This window comes from Scyliorhinus canicula, chromosome 3, assembly GCF_902713615.1.
Source record: "Scyliorhinus canicula chromosome 3, sScyCan1.1, whole genome shotgun sequence".
Lineage (NCBI taxonomy): Eukaryota > Metazoa > Chordata > Chondrichthyes > Carcharhiniformes > Scyliorhinidae > Scyliorhinus > Scyliorhinus canicula.
Genome location: NC_052148.1, coordinates 58,191,777 through 58,216,475, shown reverse-complemented (window position 1 = coordinate 58,216,475; position 24,699 = coordinate 58,191,777). Strand labels below are relative to the sequence as shown.

At 48.0% G+C, this 24,699-nt stretch overlaps 1 protein-coding gene across 6 annotated transcripts in view; it reads right to left on the bottom strand.

Moving 5' to 3' along the window:
• Positions 1–24,699, bottom strand: part of znf532 (zinc finger protein 532) — a 212,832-nt gene that overhangs the window by 43,017 nt on the left and 145,116 nt on the right. For all 6 annotated transcript variants that reach the window (XM_038790596.1, XM_038790597.1, XM_038790599.1 and 3 more), the window contains 4 exons: positions 24,165–24,343; positions 23,134–23,310; positions 21,781–21,943; positions 19,740–20,018 (listed from right to left, as the gene is read on the bottom strand). In XM_038790596.1, the coding sequence (XP_038646524.1) occupies positions 19,740–20,018; positions 21,781–21,943; positions 23,134–23,310; positions 24,165–24,343 (798 nt within the window). The remainder of the gene's footprint in view (positions 1–19,739; positions 20,019–21,780; positions 21,944–23,133; positions 23,311–24,164; positions 24,344–24,699) is intronic.

The window sequence follows — 24,699 nt, the reverse complement described above, 5'->3', positions numbered from 1 at the left end:
AATTTATTTTTAAAAAATCTTTGGATTGTGGGAGGAAACCGGAGCACCCAGAGGAAACCCACACAGACATGGGGAGAAAACGTGTAGACTCCGCACAGACAGTGACTCAAGCTGGGAATCGAAGCTGGGACACTGGAGCTGTTAAGCAACAGTGCTAATCACTGTGCTACCGTGCCACCCAATGCTAAATGGTTTCTGCACTTAGTAAAGAGGAAGCTGCTTTGAAATGGCCAGTTAGGTGGATTGGCCATGCTAAATTGCCCTTTAGTGCGCAAAGGTATGTGCAGGTTCGGTGAATTGGCCATGATAAATGCACCGGGATAGGGCAGGGGAGTGGGCCTAGGTAGAGAGCTCTTTCAGAAGGTCGGTGCAAACACGATGGGCTGAATGGCCTCCTCCAGCCTGAGATTACCATGTCAAGAGTGATTTTGAGGTAACCCAGGGCTGAAGAGGCAGTCCAGACAACCTCTTATCCAGAGCCCAAGCCCATCCAGACCCCTGAAGGTGAAGGTGGAGATGATTGACAGCTTCAAATTTCTAAGTGTGCACATCACCAACAATCTGGTCCACCCATGTCGATGCTATGACTAAGAAAGCACAACAACGCCTATTTCCCAGGAAACTAAGGAAATTCGGCATGTCCACATTGACTCTTACCAACTATTATAGTTGCCCATAGAAGGCATCCTATATGGCTGCATCACAGCTTGGTATGGCAACTGCGCGGCCCAAGATATTAAGAAACAAGAGAAAGTCGTGAACACAGCCCAGTCCATCACACGAACCTGCCTCCCATCCATTGACTCTGTATGCACCTCCAGCTACCTTGGGAAAGCGGGAAGCATAATCAAAGACCCCTCCCACCCAGGTTACCACTTTTCCAAATTCTTCCATCGGGCAGGAGATACAAAAGTCTGAGAACATGTACTAATAGGTTCAAAACCAGCTTCTTCCCCGCTGTTACCAGACTCCGAAATTATCCTCTTATGGACTGATCTGATCTCGTCACACATCTTCTCTACAGTGTAGTAGTACATTCCAGTATGCTTCACCCGATGCATGTGTCTATGTATTTACATTGTGTATTTATGTTTGCCCTATGTATTATTTCATGTATGGAATGATCTGTCTGAATGTACACAGAACAATACCTTTCACTGTACCTCGGTACACGTGACAATAAACAAATCCAATCCAAAAACCCTTGGGGTATCCTCCCTCTGCAGCCTGGCATTTGGACACATGAGCAATGGGCTAAACCCTTGACCCCCCCCCCCCCCCCCCAACCCCCTCCTCGAGGTCCATCATGCCAGGTCAGCGGTGGTCAATACTTGCACCAAAGCCTGCCCGATGATGCAGTTCCCACTGAGGGAGTCAGAGCAAAGCAGAACCTCTCTTTTCACCTCCATGAATACGGCTTTACTTGGTCATGACGTCCAGAAGTTTCTGCTTTACTGCATATCACAGTTCTGTCATCTATTCTTTTACTTAATTTTATAAATTTAAGAGTAAAATTCATTTCTTCCAATTAAGGGGCAATTTAACTTGACCAATCCACCTACCCTGCACACCTTTGGGTTGTGGGGGTGAGGCCCATGCAGACACGGGGAGAATTTGCAAACTCCCCTTGGACAGTGGCCCAGAGCCGGGATCGAAACTGGGACCTCGACGCCGTGAGGCAGCAGTGATAACCACTGCGCCACCGTGGTGCCTGGCCTGGACAATTTAACTAAGTTAAATAAACAATCTGACTCAGGTGCAAAATAATTGAGCCTGCCAGAAAGATGACCAAATATTTCTCGATTCTTCTGAACTTCATTTCTTCTGAATTTCCAAATTCCAAAAAGGGTGAAAAATGTCTAAAAATTAATTCTCAGCAATGAACGGTCTGGAATACTTACTTTTTTTGAAAGATTAAAATCTTCAGAGAGACCTGTGTCATGTTCTATGACAACTTATTTGGGATTCAGCTTTAATAAACTATTAGATTGATAATAGCTTGCTGTTATTTTAACCAATACTAATGTGGTCAGTGCTTTACTGAATGTTCCCAATTGTCAGCTTGACTCATGTGGCAGCGCTGCAGAGCACGACTCAGAAGGTTATCCATTCAAATCCTATTCCGGGACATAATCTAATCTGAAACTTCAGTGTTGGACTGAGAGTGGGCCATCATTCAGGAATGCTGCCTTTCTGCTGAGGTGTCAAACTGGGGCCCTACCTGCTGGTCTACATGGCCGTAGGAAACCTCATGGCAGTAATTACAAAATAATTGGTAATTTCACGGTGTCCTTGGCAACCAGCATCACCAAGTTAACTGATCATTTGAGATCGGATTTTAAACAGGAATGGAAATTGTACGGGATGGGCACAGGCTCCGAATACTTTCTACCTAAAATGGCAATCGGGGTCCGATGACGCAAATCACCTGAATAAGGTACTTTAGATACCTGCAGTAGGCTCATTTCAAAATGGAGATGGTCACATCATCAGTATTAAAATTGTAATAAAGCTGTAGTGATAGTGAGAGGGATAGTAAGAGGGAGGTGGAACATAGGGTCTCGATCTACGCAAACCATTTGCTCCTGGACATAACAGACCCGTTGGGGGGATGGCTGGAATGATGGTGATACTGGAAGAATTTGGTCGGTTCTCAGGTTACAAGTCAAATATGGGCAAGAGCGAGGTGTTCGCGATCCAGGCACAGGGGCAGGAGACTGAGGGAGTCACCGTTCAAAGCGGTGGGTCGGAGCTTTAGGTACCTGGGGATTCAGGTGGCTCGGGACTGAGGTCAGCTCCATAAATTATATCTGGGTAGGGCGCTTGAGCATATGAAAAGAGACTTCCACAGGTGGGACATGCTCCCGCTGTCATTGGCAGGGAGAGTACTGACTGTGAAGATGACAGTCCTCCCGAGGTTGCCGTTTTTCAATGTCTTCCAATTTTTATCCTTAAGGCTTTTTTCAAGAAGATGAATGCGGCGATCGCGGGTTTTGTATGGGCTGGTAAGACCCAGAGAGTGAAGGAGGTATTTTTAGAATGGGGTGCGGGGAGGGGGGCTTCGCCCTTCTGAATTTGATGAACTATTACTGGGCGGCCAACATATCGATCGTTAGGAAGTGGGTAGTGGGGGAGAGGTTGGTGTGGGAGTGAGTAGAGGCGGCATCGTGATGGGGTATGAGTTTGGAGGCTTTGCTAACGGCGCCCCTGCCGTTCCCATTGGCTCGGTACTCCACAAGCCCAGTGGTAGTGGCGGCCCTGAGGGTGTGAGGACAATGGAAGCAGCACATGAGAGCGGAGGGGGCGTCAGTGTGGTCACCGATCTATAATAATCACCGGTTTGTTCCGGGGGTCTGGACGGGGGCTTTAGGAGGTGGCAGCAGGCAAGGATTGAGTGATTTGGGGATCTCTTCATTGAGGAGGGCTTTCCAAGCGTGGAGGCATTAGAGGAGGAGTTTGAGTTGCCCGGTGGGAAAAGGATTCGGTGCCTGCAGGTAGGGGAATTTGTCCGGAGGCAGGTTCCAAGCTATCCTCGCCTCCCCCCAAGGAGACTACAGGATAAAGTAATGTCAAAAAGGGGGTTGGGGAGAGGAGGGTCTCAGAGATATACAAGGAATTGATGAAGTAGGAAAGGGTCCCAATCGGGGAGGTGAAGAGGAAGTGAGAGGGAGAGGAGGGGAGCTGGAAGTCAGACTATGGGAAAAGGCCTTGAAGAGAGTCAATTCATCCTCGCCATGTGCCAGGCTTAGCCTGATCCCGTTCAAGGTGGTTAATTGGGCCCACATGACAGTAGCCCGGATGAGTAGATTTTTTGAGGAAGTGGTGTATAGGTGCAGCTGTGGGGGAAACCCGGCAAATCATGTGCATATGTTCTGGGCGTGTCCGAAATTCATTACGAATGCTTCCTTTTACTTTTTGACAAGGCTCATAATATCCCTCGTTAAGTTGGGTTCCCTATACTTGCCACACTTATCTTTCGTCCTCACAGGTACATATCGGTCCTGAATTCTAATCAACTGACATTTGAAAGCCTCCCACGTGCCGGATGTTGATTTTCCCTCAAACAGCCTCGTCCAGTCAACACTCTCCAGATCCTGCCTAATGCTGTTGTAATTAACCTTTCCCCAGTCTAACACCTTATCTATCCTGATGCTTTTCAAAATTTCCAACACATCCTCCTTCTTAATATCAACCTGTTCCGAGTCTATTAACCTGATTCACACAGTTCTCATGAACAACAAGGCCCCTCTCTCTTGTGAATACTGAAGCAAAATATTCATTTTGGGCCTCCCCCCATCTCCTCAGACTCTAGGCACAAGTTATCTCCACTATCCCTGATCGGCCTTACTCTCACTCTGATCATCCTCTTATTTCTCACATAAGTGTAGAACGCCTTGGGGTTTTCCCTAATCCTTCCCGCCAGGGCGTTTTAATGCCCCTTCAAGCTCTCCTCAGTCCATTTTTGAGTTCCTTCCTGGCTACCTTGTAACTCTCTAGTGCGGAGTCAGATCCTTGCTTCCTCAACTTACGTAAGCTTCCTTCTTCCTCTTGACTAGAAGCTCCACTTTCTTGTCATCCAAGGCTCCTTCACCTTACCATTCCTTCCTCGTCTCAGTGGGACAAAACTATTCAGACTCCAGCAAGTTCTCCTTAAACAAACCCCACATTACTGTTGTGCATTTCCTCCCCAAAAAAACAATTGTTCCCACTTTATGCTCCTCAGCTGCTGTCTAATAGCAGTATAATTTCCCCTCCCCCAATTAAATACCTTCCCACACTGTCTGTTCCTATCCCTCTCCATGACTATGGTAAAGGTCAAAGAATTGTGGTCACTGTCCAAAACAATGCTCTCCCACCGAGACATCTGATACCTGGCCTGGTTCGTTGCCGAGCACCAAGTCCAATATGGCCTCCCCCCCCCTAGTCGGCCTATCTACATATTGAGTCAGGAATCATTCCTGTTCACACCTGACAAAATCTGCTCCATCCAAACCATTTGCACTAAGGGGGTTCCAGTCAATATTAGGCGAGTTGAAGTCACCCATCTGTTACTTCTGCACTTTTCCAAGTTCTGCCGCCCAATCTGTTCCTCTATCTCTCTGCTGCTATTGGGGGGGTCTATAGAAAACTCCCAATAAAGTAACTGCTCCTTTCTTGTTTCTGACTTCCACCCATGCTGACTCAGTACACAAACCCTCCTCAACTACCTCCTTTTCTCCAACTAGGATGTTGTCTGGTATGGAGGGCATTAGCTATGAGGAGTGGTTAGATAAACTCGGTCTGTTCTCAGTGGAATGACGGAGGTCGAGAGGCGACCTGATAGAGGTCTACAAGATTATGAGTGGCATGGACAGAGTGGATAGTCAGATCCTCTTTTCTAGGGTAGGAGAGTCAAGTACTAGGAGACACAGGTTTCAAGTGCATGGGGAAAAATACTTGCGAGGCAAGTATTTTCACAGAGGGTGGTAAATATATGGAACGCGCTGCCTGGGAAAGTGGTGGGAGCAGGTACGATCGTGGCATTTAAGGGGCGTCCAGACAAATATATGAATAGGGTGGGTATGGATGTCGCAGGCCACCATCTCGCTCATTCTGAAACGGGATAAGGACCCGGAGGCCTGTGGGTCATACAGGTCAATCTCTTTGATCAACGTCGACGCCAAGTTACCGGCCAAGATTTTGGCAGCCAGAATTGAGGACTGAGTACCGGATGTATTGTGGAGGATCAAACCGGGTTTGTAAAGGGGAGGCAGCTGGTGGCCAACATAAGAAGGATGCTCAACGTGATTATGATGCCCTGAGAGAGTAGGGAGGTAGAGATAGTGGTAGCCATGGATGCTGAAAAGGTTTTTGACCGTTTCGATTGCGATTATCTGTGGGAGGTATCAGGGACGGTTCTGGTTCGGGGCGGGGTTCATCGACTGGGTTAGGCTATTGTATCAGGCCCCGGAGGTGAGTGTGAGGACAAACAGGACGACATCGGACTACTTTAGACTCCACCGTGGGACAAGACAGGGCTGCCCTCTCTCTCCACTGCTGTTTGCGCTGGCCATAGAGCAGCTGGCAATTGCACTGAGAGCTTCTAGGGGCTGGAAGGGGCTGGTCCGGCGGTGGTTGGGGGGAGGGGGGGGGGGGGGGGGGGGGGGGGGGGGTTGTGTGGAACATAGTCTCGTATACGCGGATGATTTGCTGTTATATGTATCAGATCCAGTGGTGGGATGGACGGTATTATGGCAACCCTGAGGGAATTTGGCCGCTTCTCCGGATACAAACTGAATATGGCTGAGAGCGAGTTGTTTGTAATTCAGGCAAGGGGGCAGGAGAGTAGGCTGAAGGGGTTGCCGTTCAGGCTCGTGGGAGAGATTTCCGATATTTGGGGATTCAGGTGGCATGGGACTGGGGCAGGTTGCATAAGCTCAACCTGTCCCAACTGGTGGAATGAGTGAGGGAGGAGGTTCGGAGGTGGGATGCGCTCCTGCTGTCATTGGCGGGGAGGATGCAGACTGTTAAGATGACGATTCTCCCGCGGTTCCTGTTTGTTTGTCAGTGTCTCCTCATCTTTATCCCACGTTCCCTCTTTAATAGGCTGAATAAAATTATTCAGGGATTTGTATGGGCAGTGACATCTCTGCGGGTGAAGAGGGTGATGCTTGAAAGGAGCAGAGGAGAAGGGGGGCTGGCGTTGCCGAACTTCAGCAACTATTACTGAGCGGCCAACATAGTGATGATAAGGAAATGGATGGTGGGTGTGGGGTCGGTTTGGGAGCGGATGGAGGCTGCTTCGTGCAGGGACACTAGCTTAGCAGCCCTGGTCACGGCGCCTCTGCCACTTTCGCCAGCACGGTACTCCACCAGCCCATTAGTGGTGGCGGCTCTTCGGATCTGGGGCCAGTGGAGGCGGCATGTAGGGGAGGTAAGAGCATTGGTGTGGACCCCAATCGGTGGCAACCACCGATTTGCCCCGGGGAACATGTACGGGGGGTATCGACTGTGGAGGAGGGCGGGGATTGTGAGGATGGGGGATCTGTTCCTGGAAGGGAGCTTTCTGAGCATGAGGGCACTGGAGAGGTTTGGGCTGGCGCTGGCGAGAGGGAACGACTTTAGATAATTGCAGGTGAGGGATTTTGTACGCAGACTGGTACCGTCCTTCCCACGTCTCCCGCCGAAGGGGAGGCAGGACAGGGCAGTTTCTAGGGGAGAGGTGGGATAGGGTAGAGTTTTAGATGTCTACAAGGAACTAATGGAAGCTGAGGATATGCAGGCTGAGGACCTGAAGCTTAAGTGGGAGGAGGAGCTTGGGGGGGGTTTAGCTGGAGGACGGTATTTTACGACCGCAACATGCGCCAGGCTCAGCCTGATCCAGTGTAAGGTCTTGCACCCGGCCCACATGATGGTGGCCCGTATGAGCAGATTCTTTGGGCTGGAAGACAAGTGTGCTCGATGCACCGGAAGGCCGGCTAACCATGTACACATGTTCTGGTCGTGCCCTAAACTCAGGGAGTATTGGCAGGGATTCGCAGCTGTCATGTCCCGAGTATTGAAAACTGGGGTGGTAATGAGCCCAGAGGTGACAATCTTTGGGGTTTACAAGGACCCGCTGTAGCCACCTAAAATGGACGCTGAGCTACAAAATAAGCCAAGCGCTAAGTCTGCAGGGAAACAGACAGTTTAGCCAGACCAGCAGTCTGCAAAGAGAGCATTTCGCATTCTGCAAGCAGCAGAAACCAGTTTGGGCTCAGGTGAGAAGATCTTAGCTAGGTGCAAATGGCAAAACGCTTTGCATGCTAATGAGGCAATCAGACCTGAACACCCACACAATAGACACATTTGATTCTGAATGGACACATTTGAATCAAGGCCCAGACATCGAGGCACCAGAAACCTCCAAACAAAAGGGCATAAGAAACGCCCCCCCCATCACGGAGACCCCCTCGCATTGGGGAATTAAAACAGTATCGATGAGGAATTGACCCAATAGGTAAAGCCCGCCCAAGAAGAGGGAAGGACAATGGAACCCCTATAAAAGACAGGGACCTCGTGTTGTCCGGTCTGCTTTTCCGTGCTCCGGCCCTGACCAAGACCTTGAAGATCCACTCTGACTCCAGCCGTTGAGCACCAGCCGCCGAACCGTAAGTGCCAGTACGACGCTCGCTACGCGAACTAAGCCTGCTAGAACCCCCAGTGACCAGAACGCTTGCTGAAGGTTGCAGCCCAAGACCAGGACGAAGGCTTCGCTCCCTGACCTTGCCTGTTCCTGTTAGATAAGTATTCTGATTACTTTAGTTTAGTCATAGCTTAGTCTCTTAGTGTGTGCATGAGTATTTATTATAACTGTATAATAAATATTATCGTTTGGACCTTACTAATCGGTGTATCGTCTTTATTACTTTGAACTTGACCTTGGAATACTCGTGACGGTGTCTATACGGCACCTGGCGACTCCTAAGCTGAATAAATACATAAGACAGAGCCTAGTGGTGTTAAGCACTTGGAAGTTAATACACCCCAATAAACGCGTTTTACGCCCATAGTAAAACGTGCAACATTTAGTGGCGACTTCCTGACGGGACACGGTTGTAAGTGGAAACCCCACACCGTCCAGGACCCTGAAATTTGAATTGGAACTCCAAATTACAGAGAAAGTAAGAAAGTAAAGAAAATCACGAGTATTCAAGGTGTTCAAAATAATAAGCGTAATTCGGAAGTGTGTTTAGTGCATGCGTACTAACAGGGCTGTAAGGTAAAACTGAAAGCATTTTTGTTGCGACAAACTTTCGGCAGTTTCGTGAACGGAACATAGTGTAAGCCGTACCCGTTTCTTGAAACACAACCCCAGCAACCCCCTGTTCCAAATTAACTAAAAGAGAGTCAGAGAAAATGGCCATGCAGGCAATGGAACGTCTGATGGATCCAGAAAAGTTTGTGGTCGCAGCGACCAGCAGCAGTAGCAGGGTAGGTCAGTGTCCCACGTGGGAGCTGGAACTCCGCAAATATCTGCAGGGAAAGGGATGGCCCCTTTGGAAAGAGTTTTGTTTGAATGAGGAGACAGGTCCCGGAAGTATAGGACATACTTGGTGGGAGAACCTCTCTCAAATTCACAAAAAGAACCTCAGTAAAGCACGCAAGCCGATGGCGATTGTGTCCTGTTTGGCACAATTGCGAGGCACAGAGGAGGTCGTCAGGACGCTCCGGGCAGAATTAGAAGAAAGGAACCGAATGAGTAAGGTCGATGTCAGGGACATTGAGAAGGAAAATCTGGATCTAAGAGGGAAGTTGGTAGAGAAAGGTAGAGAGGTGGATGATGCCAAGAGGGCACATCAGTCTTGTCTAGCCCATCTCAGCAGTTCCCAGACCCAGTACGAAAAGGCTTATCAGGACGTGCAACGTGCCGTTCTGATAAGAGAGGAATCAGACAAGCAGGTGGAGGCGTTGCAGAGGCAATGCTCTGATCTCAAAGCAGCTTTGAGAGCACTCCATGCTGCAACCACAGAGCAAAGGCAAAGTACTGTGGATCACGCGAAATGCAGGAAGCAGATTGCAGAGCTGCAATCGCTGCTTTCGGTGCAAAATGGGTTCCAAAGCACCTTTGGAACCCAGTTAGATGGAGAAAATGCCCCAGATTGGCAAGAATTAAGTGAAACAGCGCAGCGATATGTTCAGGGAACATGTGCGCCAGCAGCGCAACAGAAAAGGCAGGCACCCCCACCCCCACAGATCAGATCATAACCGCACCCATGAACCCAGTAACCACGCAGAGAAAAGCTATAGCAGAGGGCGCACCAGATATAACCTACACCACCCCCTTAACTGTAACCCAGCTCAGGGACGCATGTGAGAAGATCACTCCGTTCCTCCCCACCGCAGACCCCCACCAGTTTTTCGCTAAAGTAAAACAGCAGGCTACCATGTACGGCCTGGATGAGAGAGAGCAGGTTAAGCTCACAGTTCTGAGCTTAGACCAGTCAGTAGTAGCAGCCCTCCCCGACCCACAGAACGTTGCAGGAGGCACTCTAGAGGAGATGCACACCTCCATTTTAGATGCCATAGGGTATAATCGAGGTGACCCCGTAGAAGGACTTAATAAGTGCCGGCAGAAAAGGTCCGAACACCCCACAGCATTCGCAGGAAGGCTGTGGATTCATTTCAACGCAGTTTTCGGCGATTTAAATAGAGCGCATTTGAACCAGGAAAATATGGTCAAATGGACGCGCACCATTATCTCACACGCAACAGAGGCAGGACAGAGCGCTTGCAACAGTTATGACCCCTCAGAAGAGGCCCATAATGAGAAATGGGTCCTGAAAAGGTTGTCCCGCGCTTGGGAGCAATCAATTCAGGGAAAGAGTAAGGTTCAATCCCCAGAAGAGGCTCAGGCTGCCGCAGATATTCAGGCAGTAAGAGAGCACCAGAAACCCGCATGGGTAAATGAAGGGAAGAGCAGCCCACAACAGAAAGGACAGGAATGCTATAACTGTGGACAGTTAGGGCATTGGGCAAAGGAATGCAATGCACCCCAGCGATCTCAGAGAGGCCAGCAGACAGGCACTCTGAACCGCAGTAAGGCAAAACCCATCCACAATATAGCAGTACAGTCAGGACCCACCAATGTGGACGAGACGAACTGACGGTGTTCGGGCTCCCCCACTTGGGTCTGTGACACACTCTGGGATTCATCAGGGAGACCCGTAGTCACAGCGAGAGTAAAAGGGAAGCCCATAGAGTTACTTTGGGACACAGGACGCTCCCGCACCACCATTAACTCTACGACCACGGCACAGGCAGACACGTGGCCGACCACATCCACCATTACACTTAGCGGGTTCACCGGACACTCGCAGCAGGGACATATCACAGCACCCGTAGCGATCCAGCTAGGGAACATCTCAACCAAACACCCCGTTGTATTAGTAAATCTTCCCCGGACAGCAGAACACATCCTGGGGATAGATTTTATGAACGCTCATAGCTTGTCGTTCGACCCAGTGAACCAATGTGTTTGGCGAATGGCTAGATCAGACAGAGCACCAGCCACCCTCACAGTAGGAGACTACGCTAATCGGATTAGCGCAGTGGGAGAGTACTCATTTGACCTGACTACACTCCACACCGACAGACAAATAAAAGCCCTACTGAACAAACACAGGACAGCATTTGCCAGTCACCGTCATGACTGTGGCAGAATGACTGGACCAGTTCACGTAACCGGACAGGACCCCCGACCACAGAAACAGTATAGATTTCCCCTGGAAGCAGAGGTGGAAATAGAAAAGGTGATAGGAAGCTTATTGGAGCAAGGTGTGCTTAGAACGGTAGCCTCGACCAATAATGCCCCTATTTGGCCAGTGAGGAAGCCCGATGGATCATGGCGTCTGACCATCGATTATCGGGAACTCAACAAAGTCACCCCCGCAGTAGCCCCAACGGTAGCTACTAGTCCCGAGACCATGCTCAAGCAGGGACTCAACTCCAAATACTTCACGGTATTGGACATCAGTAACGGATTCTGGTCAATACCATTGGCAAAAGCGTGCCAGTACAAATTTGCCTTCACTTTCAAATCACAGCAGTATACGTGGACATGCCTTCCACAAGGATTCCACAATTCCCCCTCCATTTTCCACCGACAGCTGGCAAGTGGTTTAGAGAAATTCTCCCGCCCCGAATGTAACAGTATGTACAGTATGTAGACGACCTACTACTGCAGACAGACACAAAGGCAGAGCACATTACGCTTCTGGCCGAACTCCTGGAACTGTTGACTTCAATTGGATGTAAAGTTAACCCAAGAAAGGCCCAGATTTTGGAAAATAAAGTGATGTATTTGGGAACAATCATCACACACGGCAAACGCGAGATCGAATTCAAAAGAATTGATTCGATTGTCAAATTGCCCCTTCCCCAAAATGTTTCGGCCCTCCGGTCGTTTTTAGGACTGGTTGGCTATTGTCGGAACCACATCGACGGATTCGCGACAAAAGCCGCCCCACTCTAAGACCTCCTTAAGAAAGGAGCCCCCTGGGAATGGCTTCCGCAGCATACAGGGGCTGTGGAGGAGTTAAAACGAGCCCTTAGCGCAGCACCCGCGCTGCTAGTCCCAGACCAACTTTCCCCCTATGCGATAGAGGTAGCGAGCACCGATCTGACCCTCTCGGCCGTGTTGCTTCAGGAACGGCACGAGCAGCTAAAACCAGTGGCTTATGCCTCCCGACTGTTAGACCCGGTAGAACAAGGATTCTCTGCCTGCGAGAGGCACCTCCTTGCTGTCTTCTGGGCAGTACAATACTTCTCATACATTACCGGACTCAACCCATTACTATTCTGACCGAACACACACCCACACAGCTACTCCTAGACGGTCGACTGAAGGACGGTTCAGTTAGCCAGATTAGGGCAGCTAGATGGACACTACTCTTACAAGGACGGGACATTACAGTAAAACGGACCCGCACACACACATATTTAGCAGACAACCTCCAATACCCAGGACAGCCCCATGACTGTGAAATTGTAGCTCCCCTGCATAACACAGGACCCTTTATAGCAAAAACACCCCCCAGGAAGATAGGGAACCCAAAACAAAGCCCCCAAACCACAGACACGTGTGGACCCCTGAGGATTTACGTAGACGGTTCATCCACAGTTTTAGAAGGTGAGCGTATCACAGGATGCGGCATCTATGTAGAGGACGCGCAGGGGCGCGCTCTCGAAGAGATAGCTCTAAAACTACCAGGTCACTTAGGCGCGCAGGCAGCAGAGCTCGCGGCCATAGCGTATATAGTGGACCACCCCGCTTCTTTCCCCAGCCCAGCAGACATATATTCAGACAGCTTATATGTCTGTAATAGCTTAACCGATTTTCTGCCCCTGTGGAGGACACGAGGTTTTGTCTCCGCAGACGGGAAACCCCTTCCATCAGCCCCTCTACTCCAGCATATTTTAGAAAAAGCGAAGGACAGGACCTTCGGAATAATAAAGGTACGAAGTCACCATAGGTCATCCCCCCCTGGGAATGTAAAGGCCGACGCACTGGCTAAGGCAGGTTCCAGGCGAGGACACTTATGGACCCCCCCAGCTAGCGCACCAGCTAGCGCCCCTGTGAGCGCAGTCCAAATCTCACAGACAGATATTAAAGATCTTGTAGCAGCACAGAAGCAGGATAAGGACCTCAGGGAGGTTTTTAAAGGCAACTTTGTGCCAGAGTACGAGAGATTTAAACACGCACTGACCACACATGAGGGTGTGATCATTAAGGAACAACTTTATGTGGTCCCGCAGCAGGACAGGAATGCAATGATTGCTTTATTCCATGATAACCACGGGCATCAGGGAATTGATGCAACAACGAGGCACCTCAGGCAACTCTGTTGGTGGCCTAATCTCAGGACTGATGTAACGCATTACATTGAGAATTGCCTTATTTGTGCTCAGAATAACCCGGAGAGGTATTCTAAGAAGGCACAACTTCGGCATACTCGCCCAGTAAACGGCCCCTGGACAAACCTCCAGATCGATTTTATAGGACCATTGCCCCCTTGCAGGAATGGCTATAAATACGTTCTGGTGGTCATCGACACCTTTACCAAATGGGTAGAGGCATTCCCCTCTAGAACAAATACAGCAAAGACAGCTGCAAAGATCCTGACCCACCACATCTTCACGAGATGGGGTTTACCCCGAAGTATTGATTCGGACCAGGGATCTCACTTTACAGGACGGGTCATGAGGAACGTCCTGACAATATTTGGAATAAAACAAAATTTTCATATTGCGTATCATCCACAGTCCAGCGGGATTGTGGAGCGCATGAATCGGACTCTAAAAACTACCCTTAGAAAAATGGTTCAGGAGAATAACTCCACATGGGATTCAGTGCTCCCATTTGCACTCATGTTCATAAGGAACACTGTTTCCACTTCCACAGGCTACACACCACACACACTCATGACCGGACGCCCTATGAAAGGGACAGAATTCCTTTTAGGACTGGACATGACCAGCCCCGAGGTGACAGCCCTCACACACGAAAAGACGGTTAAAGACTTGGTTGAGACTGTGAGGTCTGCACAGATTGCAGCCGCAGTTCAGCTAGGGAAACGCCGCCAACAACGCACAGCTTGTTTTAATAAGACCGTACACCCCACAGAATTCCAGGTTGGGCAACAGGTAATGTTATCTGTTTACAACCCCAGCAGTTTTTTGGCTCCAAAATACTCCGGCCCATACTCAATTTCGGATAAAATTAGCCCCTCAGTTTACAGGGTAAAATATCCTAATGGGAAGACCGCGTGGTTCCATATTAACCAGCTTAAAGCATATGGAACACAGTCTAACCATGCTCATCATGTACTGCTAGATGCAGCAGAACACTTCACCCCGCCCACTAGAGACACTTTTCCACCATCCCCCTCACAGACCAGTTCATCAACGGACTCGCCCACGACTCCGCCCACAGACCACGACAGACCACGCCCCGAAACGCCCACAAGCTGCCACAGCAGAGACAGCAGGACAGACACTGACTCTGAGGACAGCGACAGCACACAGCCATACAGCCCACACTGCACCAACTACGACCCCGACTCCAGTGACCCCATGGAAGTCACTTACCTTAAAAACCCAGAACCACCACCCGACCCCGACTACCCCGACACCACACTTGACACAACACTATGGCACAGGGACAATTCATACAGACTTGTCCGCAATGACGAAAGTGACCCCCGGTCACACAATTCGAAAATAGCATGCCTGATCCACACAAGGGTGTGGGATCCGGGAGAGCAGGACGACACGGTGTCTGACTCCCGACACGGCAACCCCTTTGTGACCCTGTTCACAGAGACAGAGGAAAAGTGAGGTGTCCAGATGATGTAAAATAGGAATCGTTTGAGGGAAACGATGTCCTTTCTGATGGAACCTGCACGTATGTTTGTCTATCGTTATATGTTTGTTTGTCTTTCAGGGATGGAAATGGTTCAGTTGGAGGATGGACATCTTCTTTTCAGCTGAAAAGATTGTGACCACCTCACATACACGTTAGCTTGTCCGCAGATACCTTTGAGAACTTTGGTTCCAAAAAACCAGTTTGATTGGATATCTTTTCAAAGTTGTAAGGCTTGTGACCACCTTACACGCACTTTAGTTTCTCTGCCGAAACCTCTGAGAACTTCTATGGTGAGCAGCTCACCTTATCGTCTGAAATGTCTGAAGCCCAGCTCATTTCCCAAAAGGAGCATCTTGGCTCCCTTGTTTTTAGGTGCCCCTCTATTCGGTGAATAGAGGCTGCAAGTCACGGTTAACACATTCGTACCCGTTTTAATCCAGGTTACTCAGGCAGTGGACAAACGGCACTGAGGACCCGCCCTGTCTGAGAACCCACTTTGGTCAGCCAAGCTCGGGTATGGCACAGCACGCCCTACCCGGGGATCCCATCCAACTCGTACCCGTAGCGGCCCACACGCAACTCATTCGGACGTTTCTTTCACAATTTTGTTTTCATTTTTCGTTAGGCAGCCCTTCGGCCGCCATCCCACATGCTATTTACATCCAGGAACATTCGGATGGTAAATGAGCAAAGCCTGCGAGACGGCTCGCAGGAGAAGGATTGTTAGGTGTATTCTGGTCTTCAAATTCGCTTTTGAAAAAAAAAAATTAAAAAAATGAGGGGAGTCACAGGGTGTGACTTGGCCAGTCATTTTTAAAGGGTCAATCGGAATTTAAAAGACAGATGCACTAACAGGTAAAGATCTTAAACTGTGTATTGACAGATACTGTGCTTGATCCCATAGCTTTCGAAGGACGAGACAGGGATCGAAGCAAGGATTGTCCATACAGGAGGAAGAAAGAAGGAAAACCAAGTTAAAGATGATGGAAGCTCACCTATTGTTGTTAACTGTTATATCTGTTTGTGTGGAAGCAAGACACGTTTCCCCCACAACCCCCACAGTAAATGTTTCCCTTACAACCACTCCCCAGTGCTCAGCTCTGATCAGTGAGGTTCAGACCTGGTGCACTAAATTTATGACATGGTACTCCATGTCATACGTAATCGAATCACTACTGGTGATTGCGATCCTCGTTATCCTTGTACAGACCCTCAGGTTGAGGAAGTGGAAGAGGAGAGCCTCCCGTTCTTGCCCTTCCGTCTATGGAGTTCGATCTCCGATTTTCCGATTTCATCAATCCCCTCTGCCCCATGATGAATAAAGAACTGTGTAATGAATAAAAATTCGACCCTGTATTGTATTGTCCTATACTCGACTGCCGAGTTAGGAAATGTGATGTTGTGGTGTGAATGGTTAAGGTTTTAGAGTGTGAGGAAATGTTTAAGTAAGTTAGGGATAATTGTGATAGGTAGAGGTTCCCAGTTTATGGTAATGCATGTCCCCTTTGACATAGCGCCAAGTAGAAATGTAAGGTAAAAATTTTCTTCCCATAGTTTAAGATAGAGTAGCCCAGGAACTGGCAAGAGGTCAGGGGACACAAAGAAGGCAACCCAGATGCACTCAAGGCGACGTACATAGGTGATCCTTCACAATATTTTGATTGTGAGGATCACAAGGAGGGAATGTAGCCACCTAAAATGGACGCTGAGCTACAAAATAAGCCAAGCGCTAAGTCTGCAGGGAAACAGACAGTTTAGCCAGAACAGCAGTCTGCAAAGAGCAGTTTGCATTCTGCAAGCAGCAGAAACCAGTTTGGGCTCAGGTGAGAAGACCTTAGCTAGGTGCAAATGGCAAAACGCTTTGCATGCTAATGAGGCAATCAGACCTGAACACCCACACAATAGACACATTTGATTCTGAATGGACACATTTGAATCAAGGCCCAGACATCGAGGCACCAGAAACCTCCAAACAAAAGGGCATAAGAAACGCCCCCCCCATCACGGAGACCCCCTCGCATTGGGGAATTAAAACAGTATCGATGAGGAATTGACCCAATAGATATCCAAAGGTTAAAGCCCGCCCAAGAAGAGGGAAGGACAATGGGATCCCTATAAAAGACAGGGACCTCGTGTTGTCCGGTCTGCTTTTCCGTGCTCCGGCCCTGACCAAGACCTTGAAGATCCACTCTGACTCCAGCCGTTGAGCACCAGCCGCCGAACCGTAAGTGCCAGTACGACGCTCGCTACGCGAACTAAGCCCGCTAGAACCCCCAGTGACCAGAACGCTTGCTGAAGGTTGCAGCCCAAGACCAGGACGAAGGCTTCGCTCCCTGACCTTGCCTGTTCCTGTTAGATAAGTATTCTGATTACTTTAGTTTAGTCATAGCTTAGTCTCTTAGTGTGTGCATGAGTATTTATTATAACTGTATAATAAATATTATCGTTTGGACCTTACTAATCGGTGTATCGTCTTTATTACTTTGAACTTGACCTTGGAATACTCGTGACGGTGTCTATACGGCACCTGGCGACTCCTAAACTGAATAAATACATAAGACAGAGCCTAGTGGTGTTAAGCACTTGGAAGTTAATACACCCCAATAAACGCGTTTTACGCCCATAGTAAAACGTGCAACACCGCGAGTCCAGGAAGAGAGGGAGGAAGAGAGGGAGGCCGATGTTCTGGCCTTCGCTTCCCTGGTAGCCCGGCGACGAATACTGTTAGCATGGAGGGACTCAAAGCCCCCGAGGACTGAGGTATGGCTATCGGACATGGCGAGCTTTCTTGGCCTAGAGAAAGTCAGGTTCGCCTGGAGAGGTGGGGTGGGGGGCAAGGGGAGAGTAGAATAGGGGGATAGTGAGGCAGGTTCATGCGTGAACAGAGCCATGGTTTGCACTATGTTTAATTTGTAATTTGTGTCTTGACTTCTGTTTTTTGTACTGTACAATGTCACTTTTTCTATATGCCTAAAATACCTCAATAAAATTGTTTGTTAAAAAAAAAATAGGGTGGGAATGGAAGGATAAGGACTCTGTAAGTGCATATGGTTTTAGTTCAGGCAGGCGCCATGGTCGGCGCAGGCTTGGAGGGTCGAAGGGCCTGTTCCTGTGCTGTATTGTTCTTTGTTCAATTGTGAGACCATTACTGCCCAGTAACACCAAACAAAGGCACTCAAAGTTAACCGTTTTGGCTGGAAAAACATCCTGACATTAGCCCTAAATTTACTTTTAATAAGTTTGATCCTGTGTCCCCTTGTCCGACTGTCAATTTGGTGTGAACTAGAGCTGGGGAATGGGGGGGGGGCGAGATGGTGGGCTGTTAGGTATTTAGTTGATGTGGTTATTTACAGCCCTGTTGGCTTGTTTTGTTCTGTGGTTGTGTTTGGTGAGTAAGTATATAAATGCCTCAATAAAATATTTTTCGAAAAAATATTTGTTTTGAATTAATTCTCTGGGTCTACCTTTTCTGGATCATCATCTATCAGGCCAAGCTTCTTGGCTGAAAAACCCACCTACTATGTTCCTGCCCGAAAGAAATACCTATCCAGTTTCCCTCATGTTGCTCTGCTTCTTAATTATTCACATAATCCTCCTTCGCTAAGATCATGGGCGGGATTTTCCATCCCACCGCATCAGTTTTCTTTTGTTTTTATAAATTTAGAGTACCCAATTATTTTATACTTTTTTTCCCAATTGAGGGGCAATTTAGCGTGGCCAATCCACCTAACCTGCACATCTTTGGGTTGTGGGGGGTGAAACCCTGCGCAGACATGGGGAGGAGGAATGTGTAAACTCCACAAGGACAATGACCCAGGGCCGGGATTCGAACCCGGGTCCTCAGCGCCGCAGTCCCAGTGCTTACCATTGTGCCACGTGCCGCCCTCGCACCTGTTTTCTGGTACAACGCGCCCCTGCCATCAGTGGGATTCGCCGCCCCGGCAGCCAGCCAATGGGGATTCCCATTGTGGGCACTCCCCCGGCTCAGGGAAATCCGCGGATGCGAGTGCGCTGTCGGCGAAACGGAGGATCCAGCCAATGGAGAATCCAGCTCCGTATCTTTGGTCTTCCCATCCTATCCCTTCCCTCCTGGCTGGTGCCCACTATATGGTCCTACTCATCACTAATCTTCTGGCGGGTGCCCACTGTACAAATCAAAACACTTATCAAAAAGTATCCAAGATTTGGTTGTTGCCCAAGTGTCCAATGTGTCAGTCGAACGCGGAATTGCTATTAACATCCCTGATAAGTTTAGCCGCCACTAAACCTTCGGAATGATCCTCCAATATTCAATCCCACATGTGGTTTCTACAGACAGAGTTTGCTGCTCAGAATAAACTACAACCCTTCTTTATTCTTATATGACCTGCTAAAATGGTGCTGCTATTCGCTGTAATCATCAGCATTTAACAACATTTTACACTGTGGCATTTCTACTCATAGGTATATTTTGGAGATTAAAATTACTGCTCATTGCATGTCTGAAATGTAATAATTTAATGCGTATATCTATAATTTATAGAAACCTTACATTAAACCCCTATTCTTCTTCATGATGGCATGTTTTTATAAATGGCTCCCAAAAACAGTCTTTATAAAGATTGCGGAAGCAAAATATCAGGGGTGTTACAAATCTGAAATAAAAACAGAAAATGCTGGAAACACATAGAAGGTCTGGCAACATAGGTGAAGAGAAAAACAGAGTTAACGTTTTGATGACCGTTCATCAGCATTTTCTGTTTTCCTTTCTTATAGGGATTATTTAGTTTGAATCGTTTCTCCCTGTACATTTTTACAGAACTCTTGGATCTCAGAAATTGCTGTCCAATTCCCTCCCATGTTATTTGGTTCATACCTTCCCATGGTCCTTTTTCATGTGAGAAATGTAGTCCTCTCGTTCCGGAAACCATTCCTCGCAGTCTTGACACATCCAACCAGGGTTATTTGCTTTTGACCGGCTCCCAGTTTTCCTCACAACCACCGAAGTTTTCTTCCCAAGCCGATCAGTGCCATTAACAGCACTCCCATCAGTTTTGTTCTGTCCAGCTGATGTAGTTACTGGCTTTGTGACCAATGGCTGCTGAGGCCCCAGATTGGGAGGACCCTCAATGCTCTTGAGCGTACCATGCATGCACTGAAAAAAAATGAGGGATATTGTTCACCACAATAACATTAAATTCTTTTGGTCAAGTTTTTAAGCAAAATTCATTTAAAGTTAAAACATTGGCATGTTGTGATTAAAACTACATGTCAAAAAAGATTGCTACTGATACAAAAAAACTAATGATCCAGTACAGAGAATCGAAACGCAGATGCAATTAACAAGCACTAGTAAATGGAATGAATGTTGACTGAGGGTGATAGGTGTAAGAGGCAGAGTGTCAGCACTGGCTCAAGGGTAGCATTCTCATCCCCAATTCAAAAGGTTGTGGGTTCAGGCTTGGGCGTGTAGAGGGAGGCAATGGCGTAGTGGTACTATCATTGGACTAGTAATCCAGAGACCCAGCGGAATGCTCTGGGGACATGGGTTTGAATCCCACAATGGCAGATAATATGGAATTAGAAGTCTAATGATGACCATGAAACCACTGTTGATTGCTGTAAAAACCCACCTAGTTCATTAGTGTCCTTTAGGAAACAAAATCTGGTATCCTCACCTGGTCTGGACGACATGCGAGTCCAAATCTCCAGCAATGTGGCTGACTCTTAAATGCCCTCTGAAACGGCTGAGCTCAGTTCAAGGGCAATTAAGGATGGGCAAAAATCCAGGCTGGCACTTCAGCGCATCTTTTGGATGAGATGTTAAACAGACACCCCATTTGCCCTTTCAAGTGGGTGTAAAGGATCTTATTGCGTGTTTACGGAAGAGGATTCTGACAGTGTCCTGGTCAATATTTATCCCTCGGCCAACTCCATTATCTGGTTAGTATCACATTGTGTTTCTCCATATGTACTATGGGTGGCACGGTAGCACAGTGGTTAGCACTGTTGCTCACAGCTCCAGGGTCACTGTCTGTGCGGAGTCTGCGCGTGGGTTTCCTCCGGGTGCGTGGGTTTCCTCCCACACGTCCCAAAAGACGTGCTTGTTAGGTGAATTGGACATTCTGAATTCTCCCTCGATGTACCCAAACAGGCGCCGGAGTGTGGCGACTAGGGGATTTTCATAGTAAATTCATTGCAGTGTTAATGTATGCCTATTTGTGACAATAAAAGATTGTTATTCCTATCAAATGTGATTAGCCTCAGTTCAGCTGCTTCCAAAGGTTTTTTTCAACACCTTGGCCAGGATTCTCCGCCGGAGTGATTCTCCGTTATTCATCAACAGCATGTTGAAAAGTGAGAGTAAAAAAATAACTTGCATTTATATACATCTTTCACTATCTAGGAAGTCCCTAAACCACAGAATTCCTACATTGCAGAAGCAAGCAATTCGGCCTATCGAATCTGCACCGAAAGAGCACCCCACTTCCCCGCCCTGTCCCCACAACATCTAACCTGCACATCTTTGGACACTCAGAGGCAATTTAGCATGGCCAATCCACCTAACCTGCATTTCTTTGAACTGTGAGAGGAAATCGGAAAGCCCGTAGGAAACCCACGCAGACTTGGGAGAAAGTGAAAACTTCATACAGACAGTGACCTAAGCCAGGAATGGAACCTGGGGCCGTGGCGCTGTGAAGCAGCAGTGCTAGCCACTGTGCTATTGTGCCGCCTTATGTTCTCCTTATTCACCTTCCAGACCTTCAGTAGTCCTAGAGACTTGATACTACAAAGTACATAGGACACGGTTCTTCGCAACACTCCAAGAATTAAACTATTTGTTTAAATAAATTACTATTAACAAAGTGGTTTACCCATTTTCAGCAATACATGTAGCGTAACGTAGTGGCATATACCTTAATGTGATCCACCATGAGCTGTTTCTGTGCATACAGCGAAGCACAATCTGGGCACTTGAAGACTGAAACTTTCTGCTTAGCAATATGTTGATCAAAATGGCTGCATAGCAAGGTTTGCTGAGTAAAGACTGTGTCACACATCGAGCATTTGTAGATGATTCTAAAAACAAAGGGAAAATTAGCATATATTTTAATGTACTTTTTGCCTTGGGTCAGAATTTGCAATGATTCGACCTGCATTTCAGGTTAACTAGCTGCAGATTGGAAACCCCCCGTTAGGTCTATTTAGGCATGATCTACCGGAAGGGTCCTGCCGGAATCAGACTTCGGGTGTCCCCCTCGGGATAAGGCTGCCTGACTCAGACCGCCATTCCTGCAATCGGTCTTTTAAACGCATCCCTGTGGTGGTACCTTACAGGTACCCGGCTGCTCACACCGCTGAGTGCTGCCGGTGTCCTTTAAATGCTCAGAAGGCCTCTAGTCATCTGAGAGCCCACCTAGGCCGTCCCTTTGGACATCCTCATAACCCAGCTATAACATCAAGGGCCAAGCTCCACCAGGAGCCCACCAGGTGTTGGAGCTCCTCAGAAGCGCCGCACCATTGCACCTGCACCACAACCTTTTGAAACCTCCCTGGTTGTCAGCCCCTCTCAGAGCAGAGGACTCACCAGTGACCCTCACCACTCCGGATCACCAGCTGTCTCCTCCTGGTGAGACTGGCAACACTGACTACCTCTGCCACCACCTCCCAAGGCAGTGTTCAGGAAGGCAGGCTTGAGTCTACGGCCCACGCTGGGGTGGAGCACTTAAAAGCAGCTCCAGCTGCCAGGATCTTTGGCGCTAACTCCGGTCCCAGTGGTTAGAATGCCCACTGGGCCGGCCATTGCTCGAAATTCGCGCCTGCAGTGCTGGCTCATTAGCATGTCCTGAATTACTCCACAAATAGCACCCCCAAAGGTAACACGAACCCCTGCAATTTAGTCCCGGCGTCAACACCCATGTCACAAATTGAGAATTTCACCCCATATGTCCTTTTCTCTCTGTATCCTAAATTAACCAATCTTGGTCTCCTGCAGTGCCACATTCCCTAAGTGAGGCAAGAGACAGATAGCTCATAGATAAGATCCAGCTGTTCATGGAACCTTCAAGAACAAGATTGTTAATTTAGATCATCTTGGATGCGTTTTGCCCTGCACAATATTCCCACTGCAAACTAAACTGAGGTTGCTTAAACTCTGTTCACAGAAGACTCTTACAACAGCAAGAACATTTTACATAAGAGAAGTGCTTTCTCTCAGTGAGAAAAATCTTTGTTCATAATCCCGCAGCAGGCATGCTTACAATACTTACTTAGCTTCTCCTATTTTGATGCCTGGGTGCTGTGTGTAGGCGTGTGAATGAGTACTTGGTGCTGACTTGAAAGCCATGGGGCAGATGGGACATTTATAGAAGATCTCACAGTGGGCAGCTTGGATATGAGATTTGAGTGCTACGAGGTCAGCATAGACAACGGCGCAGTGTATACAACTGCAAGAAAAAAGAAATCAGAGATAATATACACAGAACATCCGTAAAACAATTTGAAAATTAAGTTATTGTATATAAACAGTTCAGTGTTGAATTTTCCCATGCATTTATGTTGCCAAAGGTGCAGATCCAAGCTGTTTTCCATTGGGATTGCACACATCACCTGTGGCAGCAGCACCTCTACTTTGTTTCCTCCTCCCTCATTTTGTGTCAACTTCCCGGCTATATTCAAAATTGAAGGAGCATTTTCAACCAAAACATTATCCCGTTTGTTTCAAATACTGATCAGCCTATTGTGTATGTTCTGTCGGTTAAAAGCTTCATTCTAGAGTGGGTAACCAAATAGGAGTGATTGACTGGACACCAGTAGGTAGGGATAATTTGAAACGCAAAGGAAAAAAGGGAATTTCAACCCCAGATAGGTCGATATTTTAGAAATACAGTAACGAGGGATGCCAACTGTGGTCAAATGCATTCCTGGAGGCTTCATGACATGCCCCCATGCACCAGCCATTCCGTCAGCCAACACATCCATCCTTGTGATGTCCTACTGCCTTCCTTTGCCAATTGCAAAGAGACTCACAACCAATGATGATGATTGATTGTCAGCTAAAGAGCACTCCCCCCCCCCCCCCCCCCCATTTTCAATATTTTTTGGCTGGTGAAGAATAATGTTCAAAGACATTTTTTTGGAAACAACCATCTTTTTTTAAATGTCGCAAAGATTTTTCTCCAGGATTGCACACAGTGTTCTGGAGGTTGTCCTTCAATTCCTCGAGGCTCCAGCCCAACCCTAGAGGGATGGCTACTCTAACGGTAATGAACTAACTGCCGAGCACAAACACACAACTAACCGGTATCCGACTTTGCGGGTGTAGTGCAGGCAATTCCTGGTGACATGACTCTGAAAGTGCGAGGACCTGCATATCGCTCCACATTCCGGACATGTGTATGGAGATTTGTGTTGATGTATTCGTAAGTGCGAGGAAAAACTGCACTTGTTGGGAAGTAACATCTGGCATATCTGACATGTCTGCATTGTGGATAACACACAAACATTTGTAATTAATAACAGAACATGCGCAGCACACGGCAGATCATTGCAAACCACAAGAACAACAAATTGTGCCTATCTGTTGCCCTTATAGAAAAGCCTCTGAAGGAACTTCACAGCTTCAGCTGACCAAGAGAAGGAGATATTGAGATTGATGATCAAATGCTTGGTTAAAGGGTGGAGTTTAAAGGGGGGGGGTCTTTAAAGGAGGAGAGGCAAGGAAAATTAGAGAAGAAATTCCAAAGAATAAGGCCGAGAAGACACAGGCCCAAAGAGTGGAGCAAAGGGAAGGGAGAAGCATGAGGCTAGAATCAGAGGAGTGACTTATGAGGGGG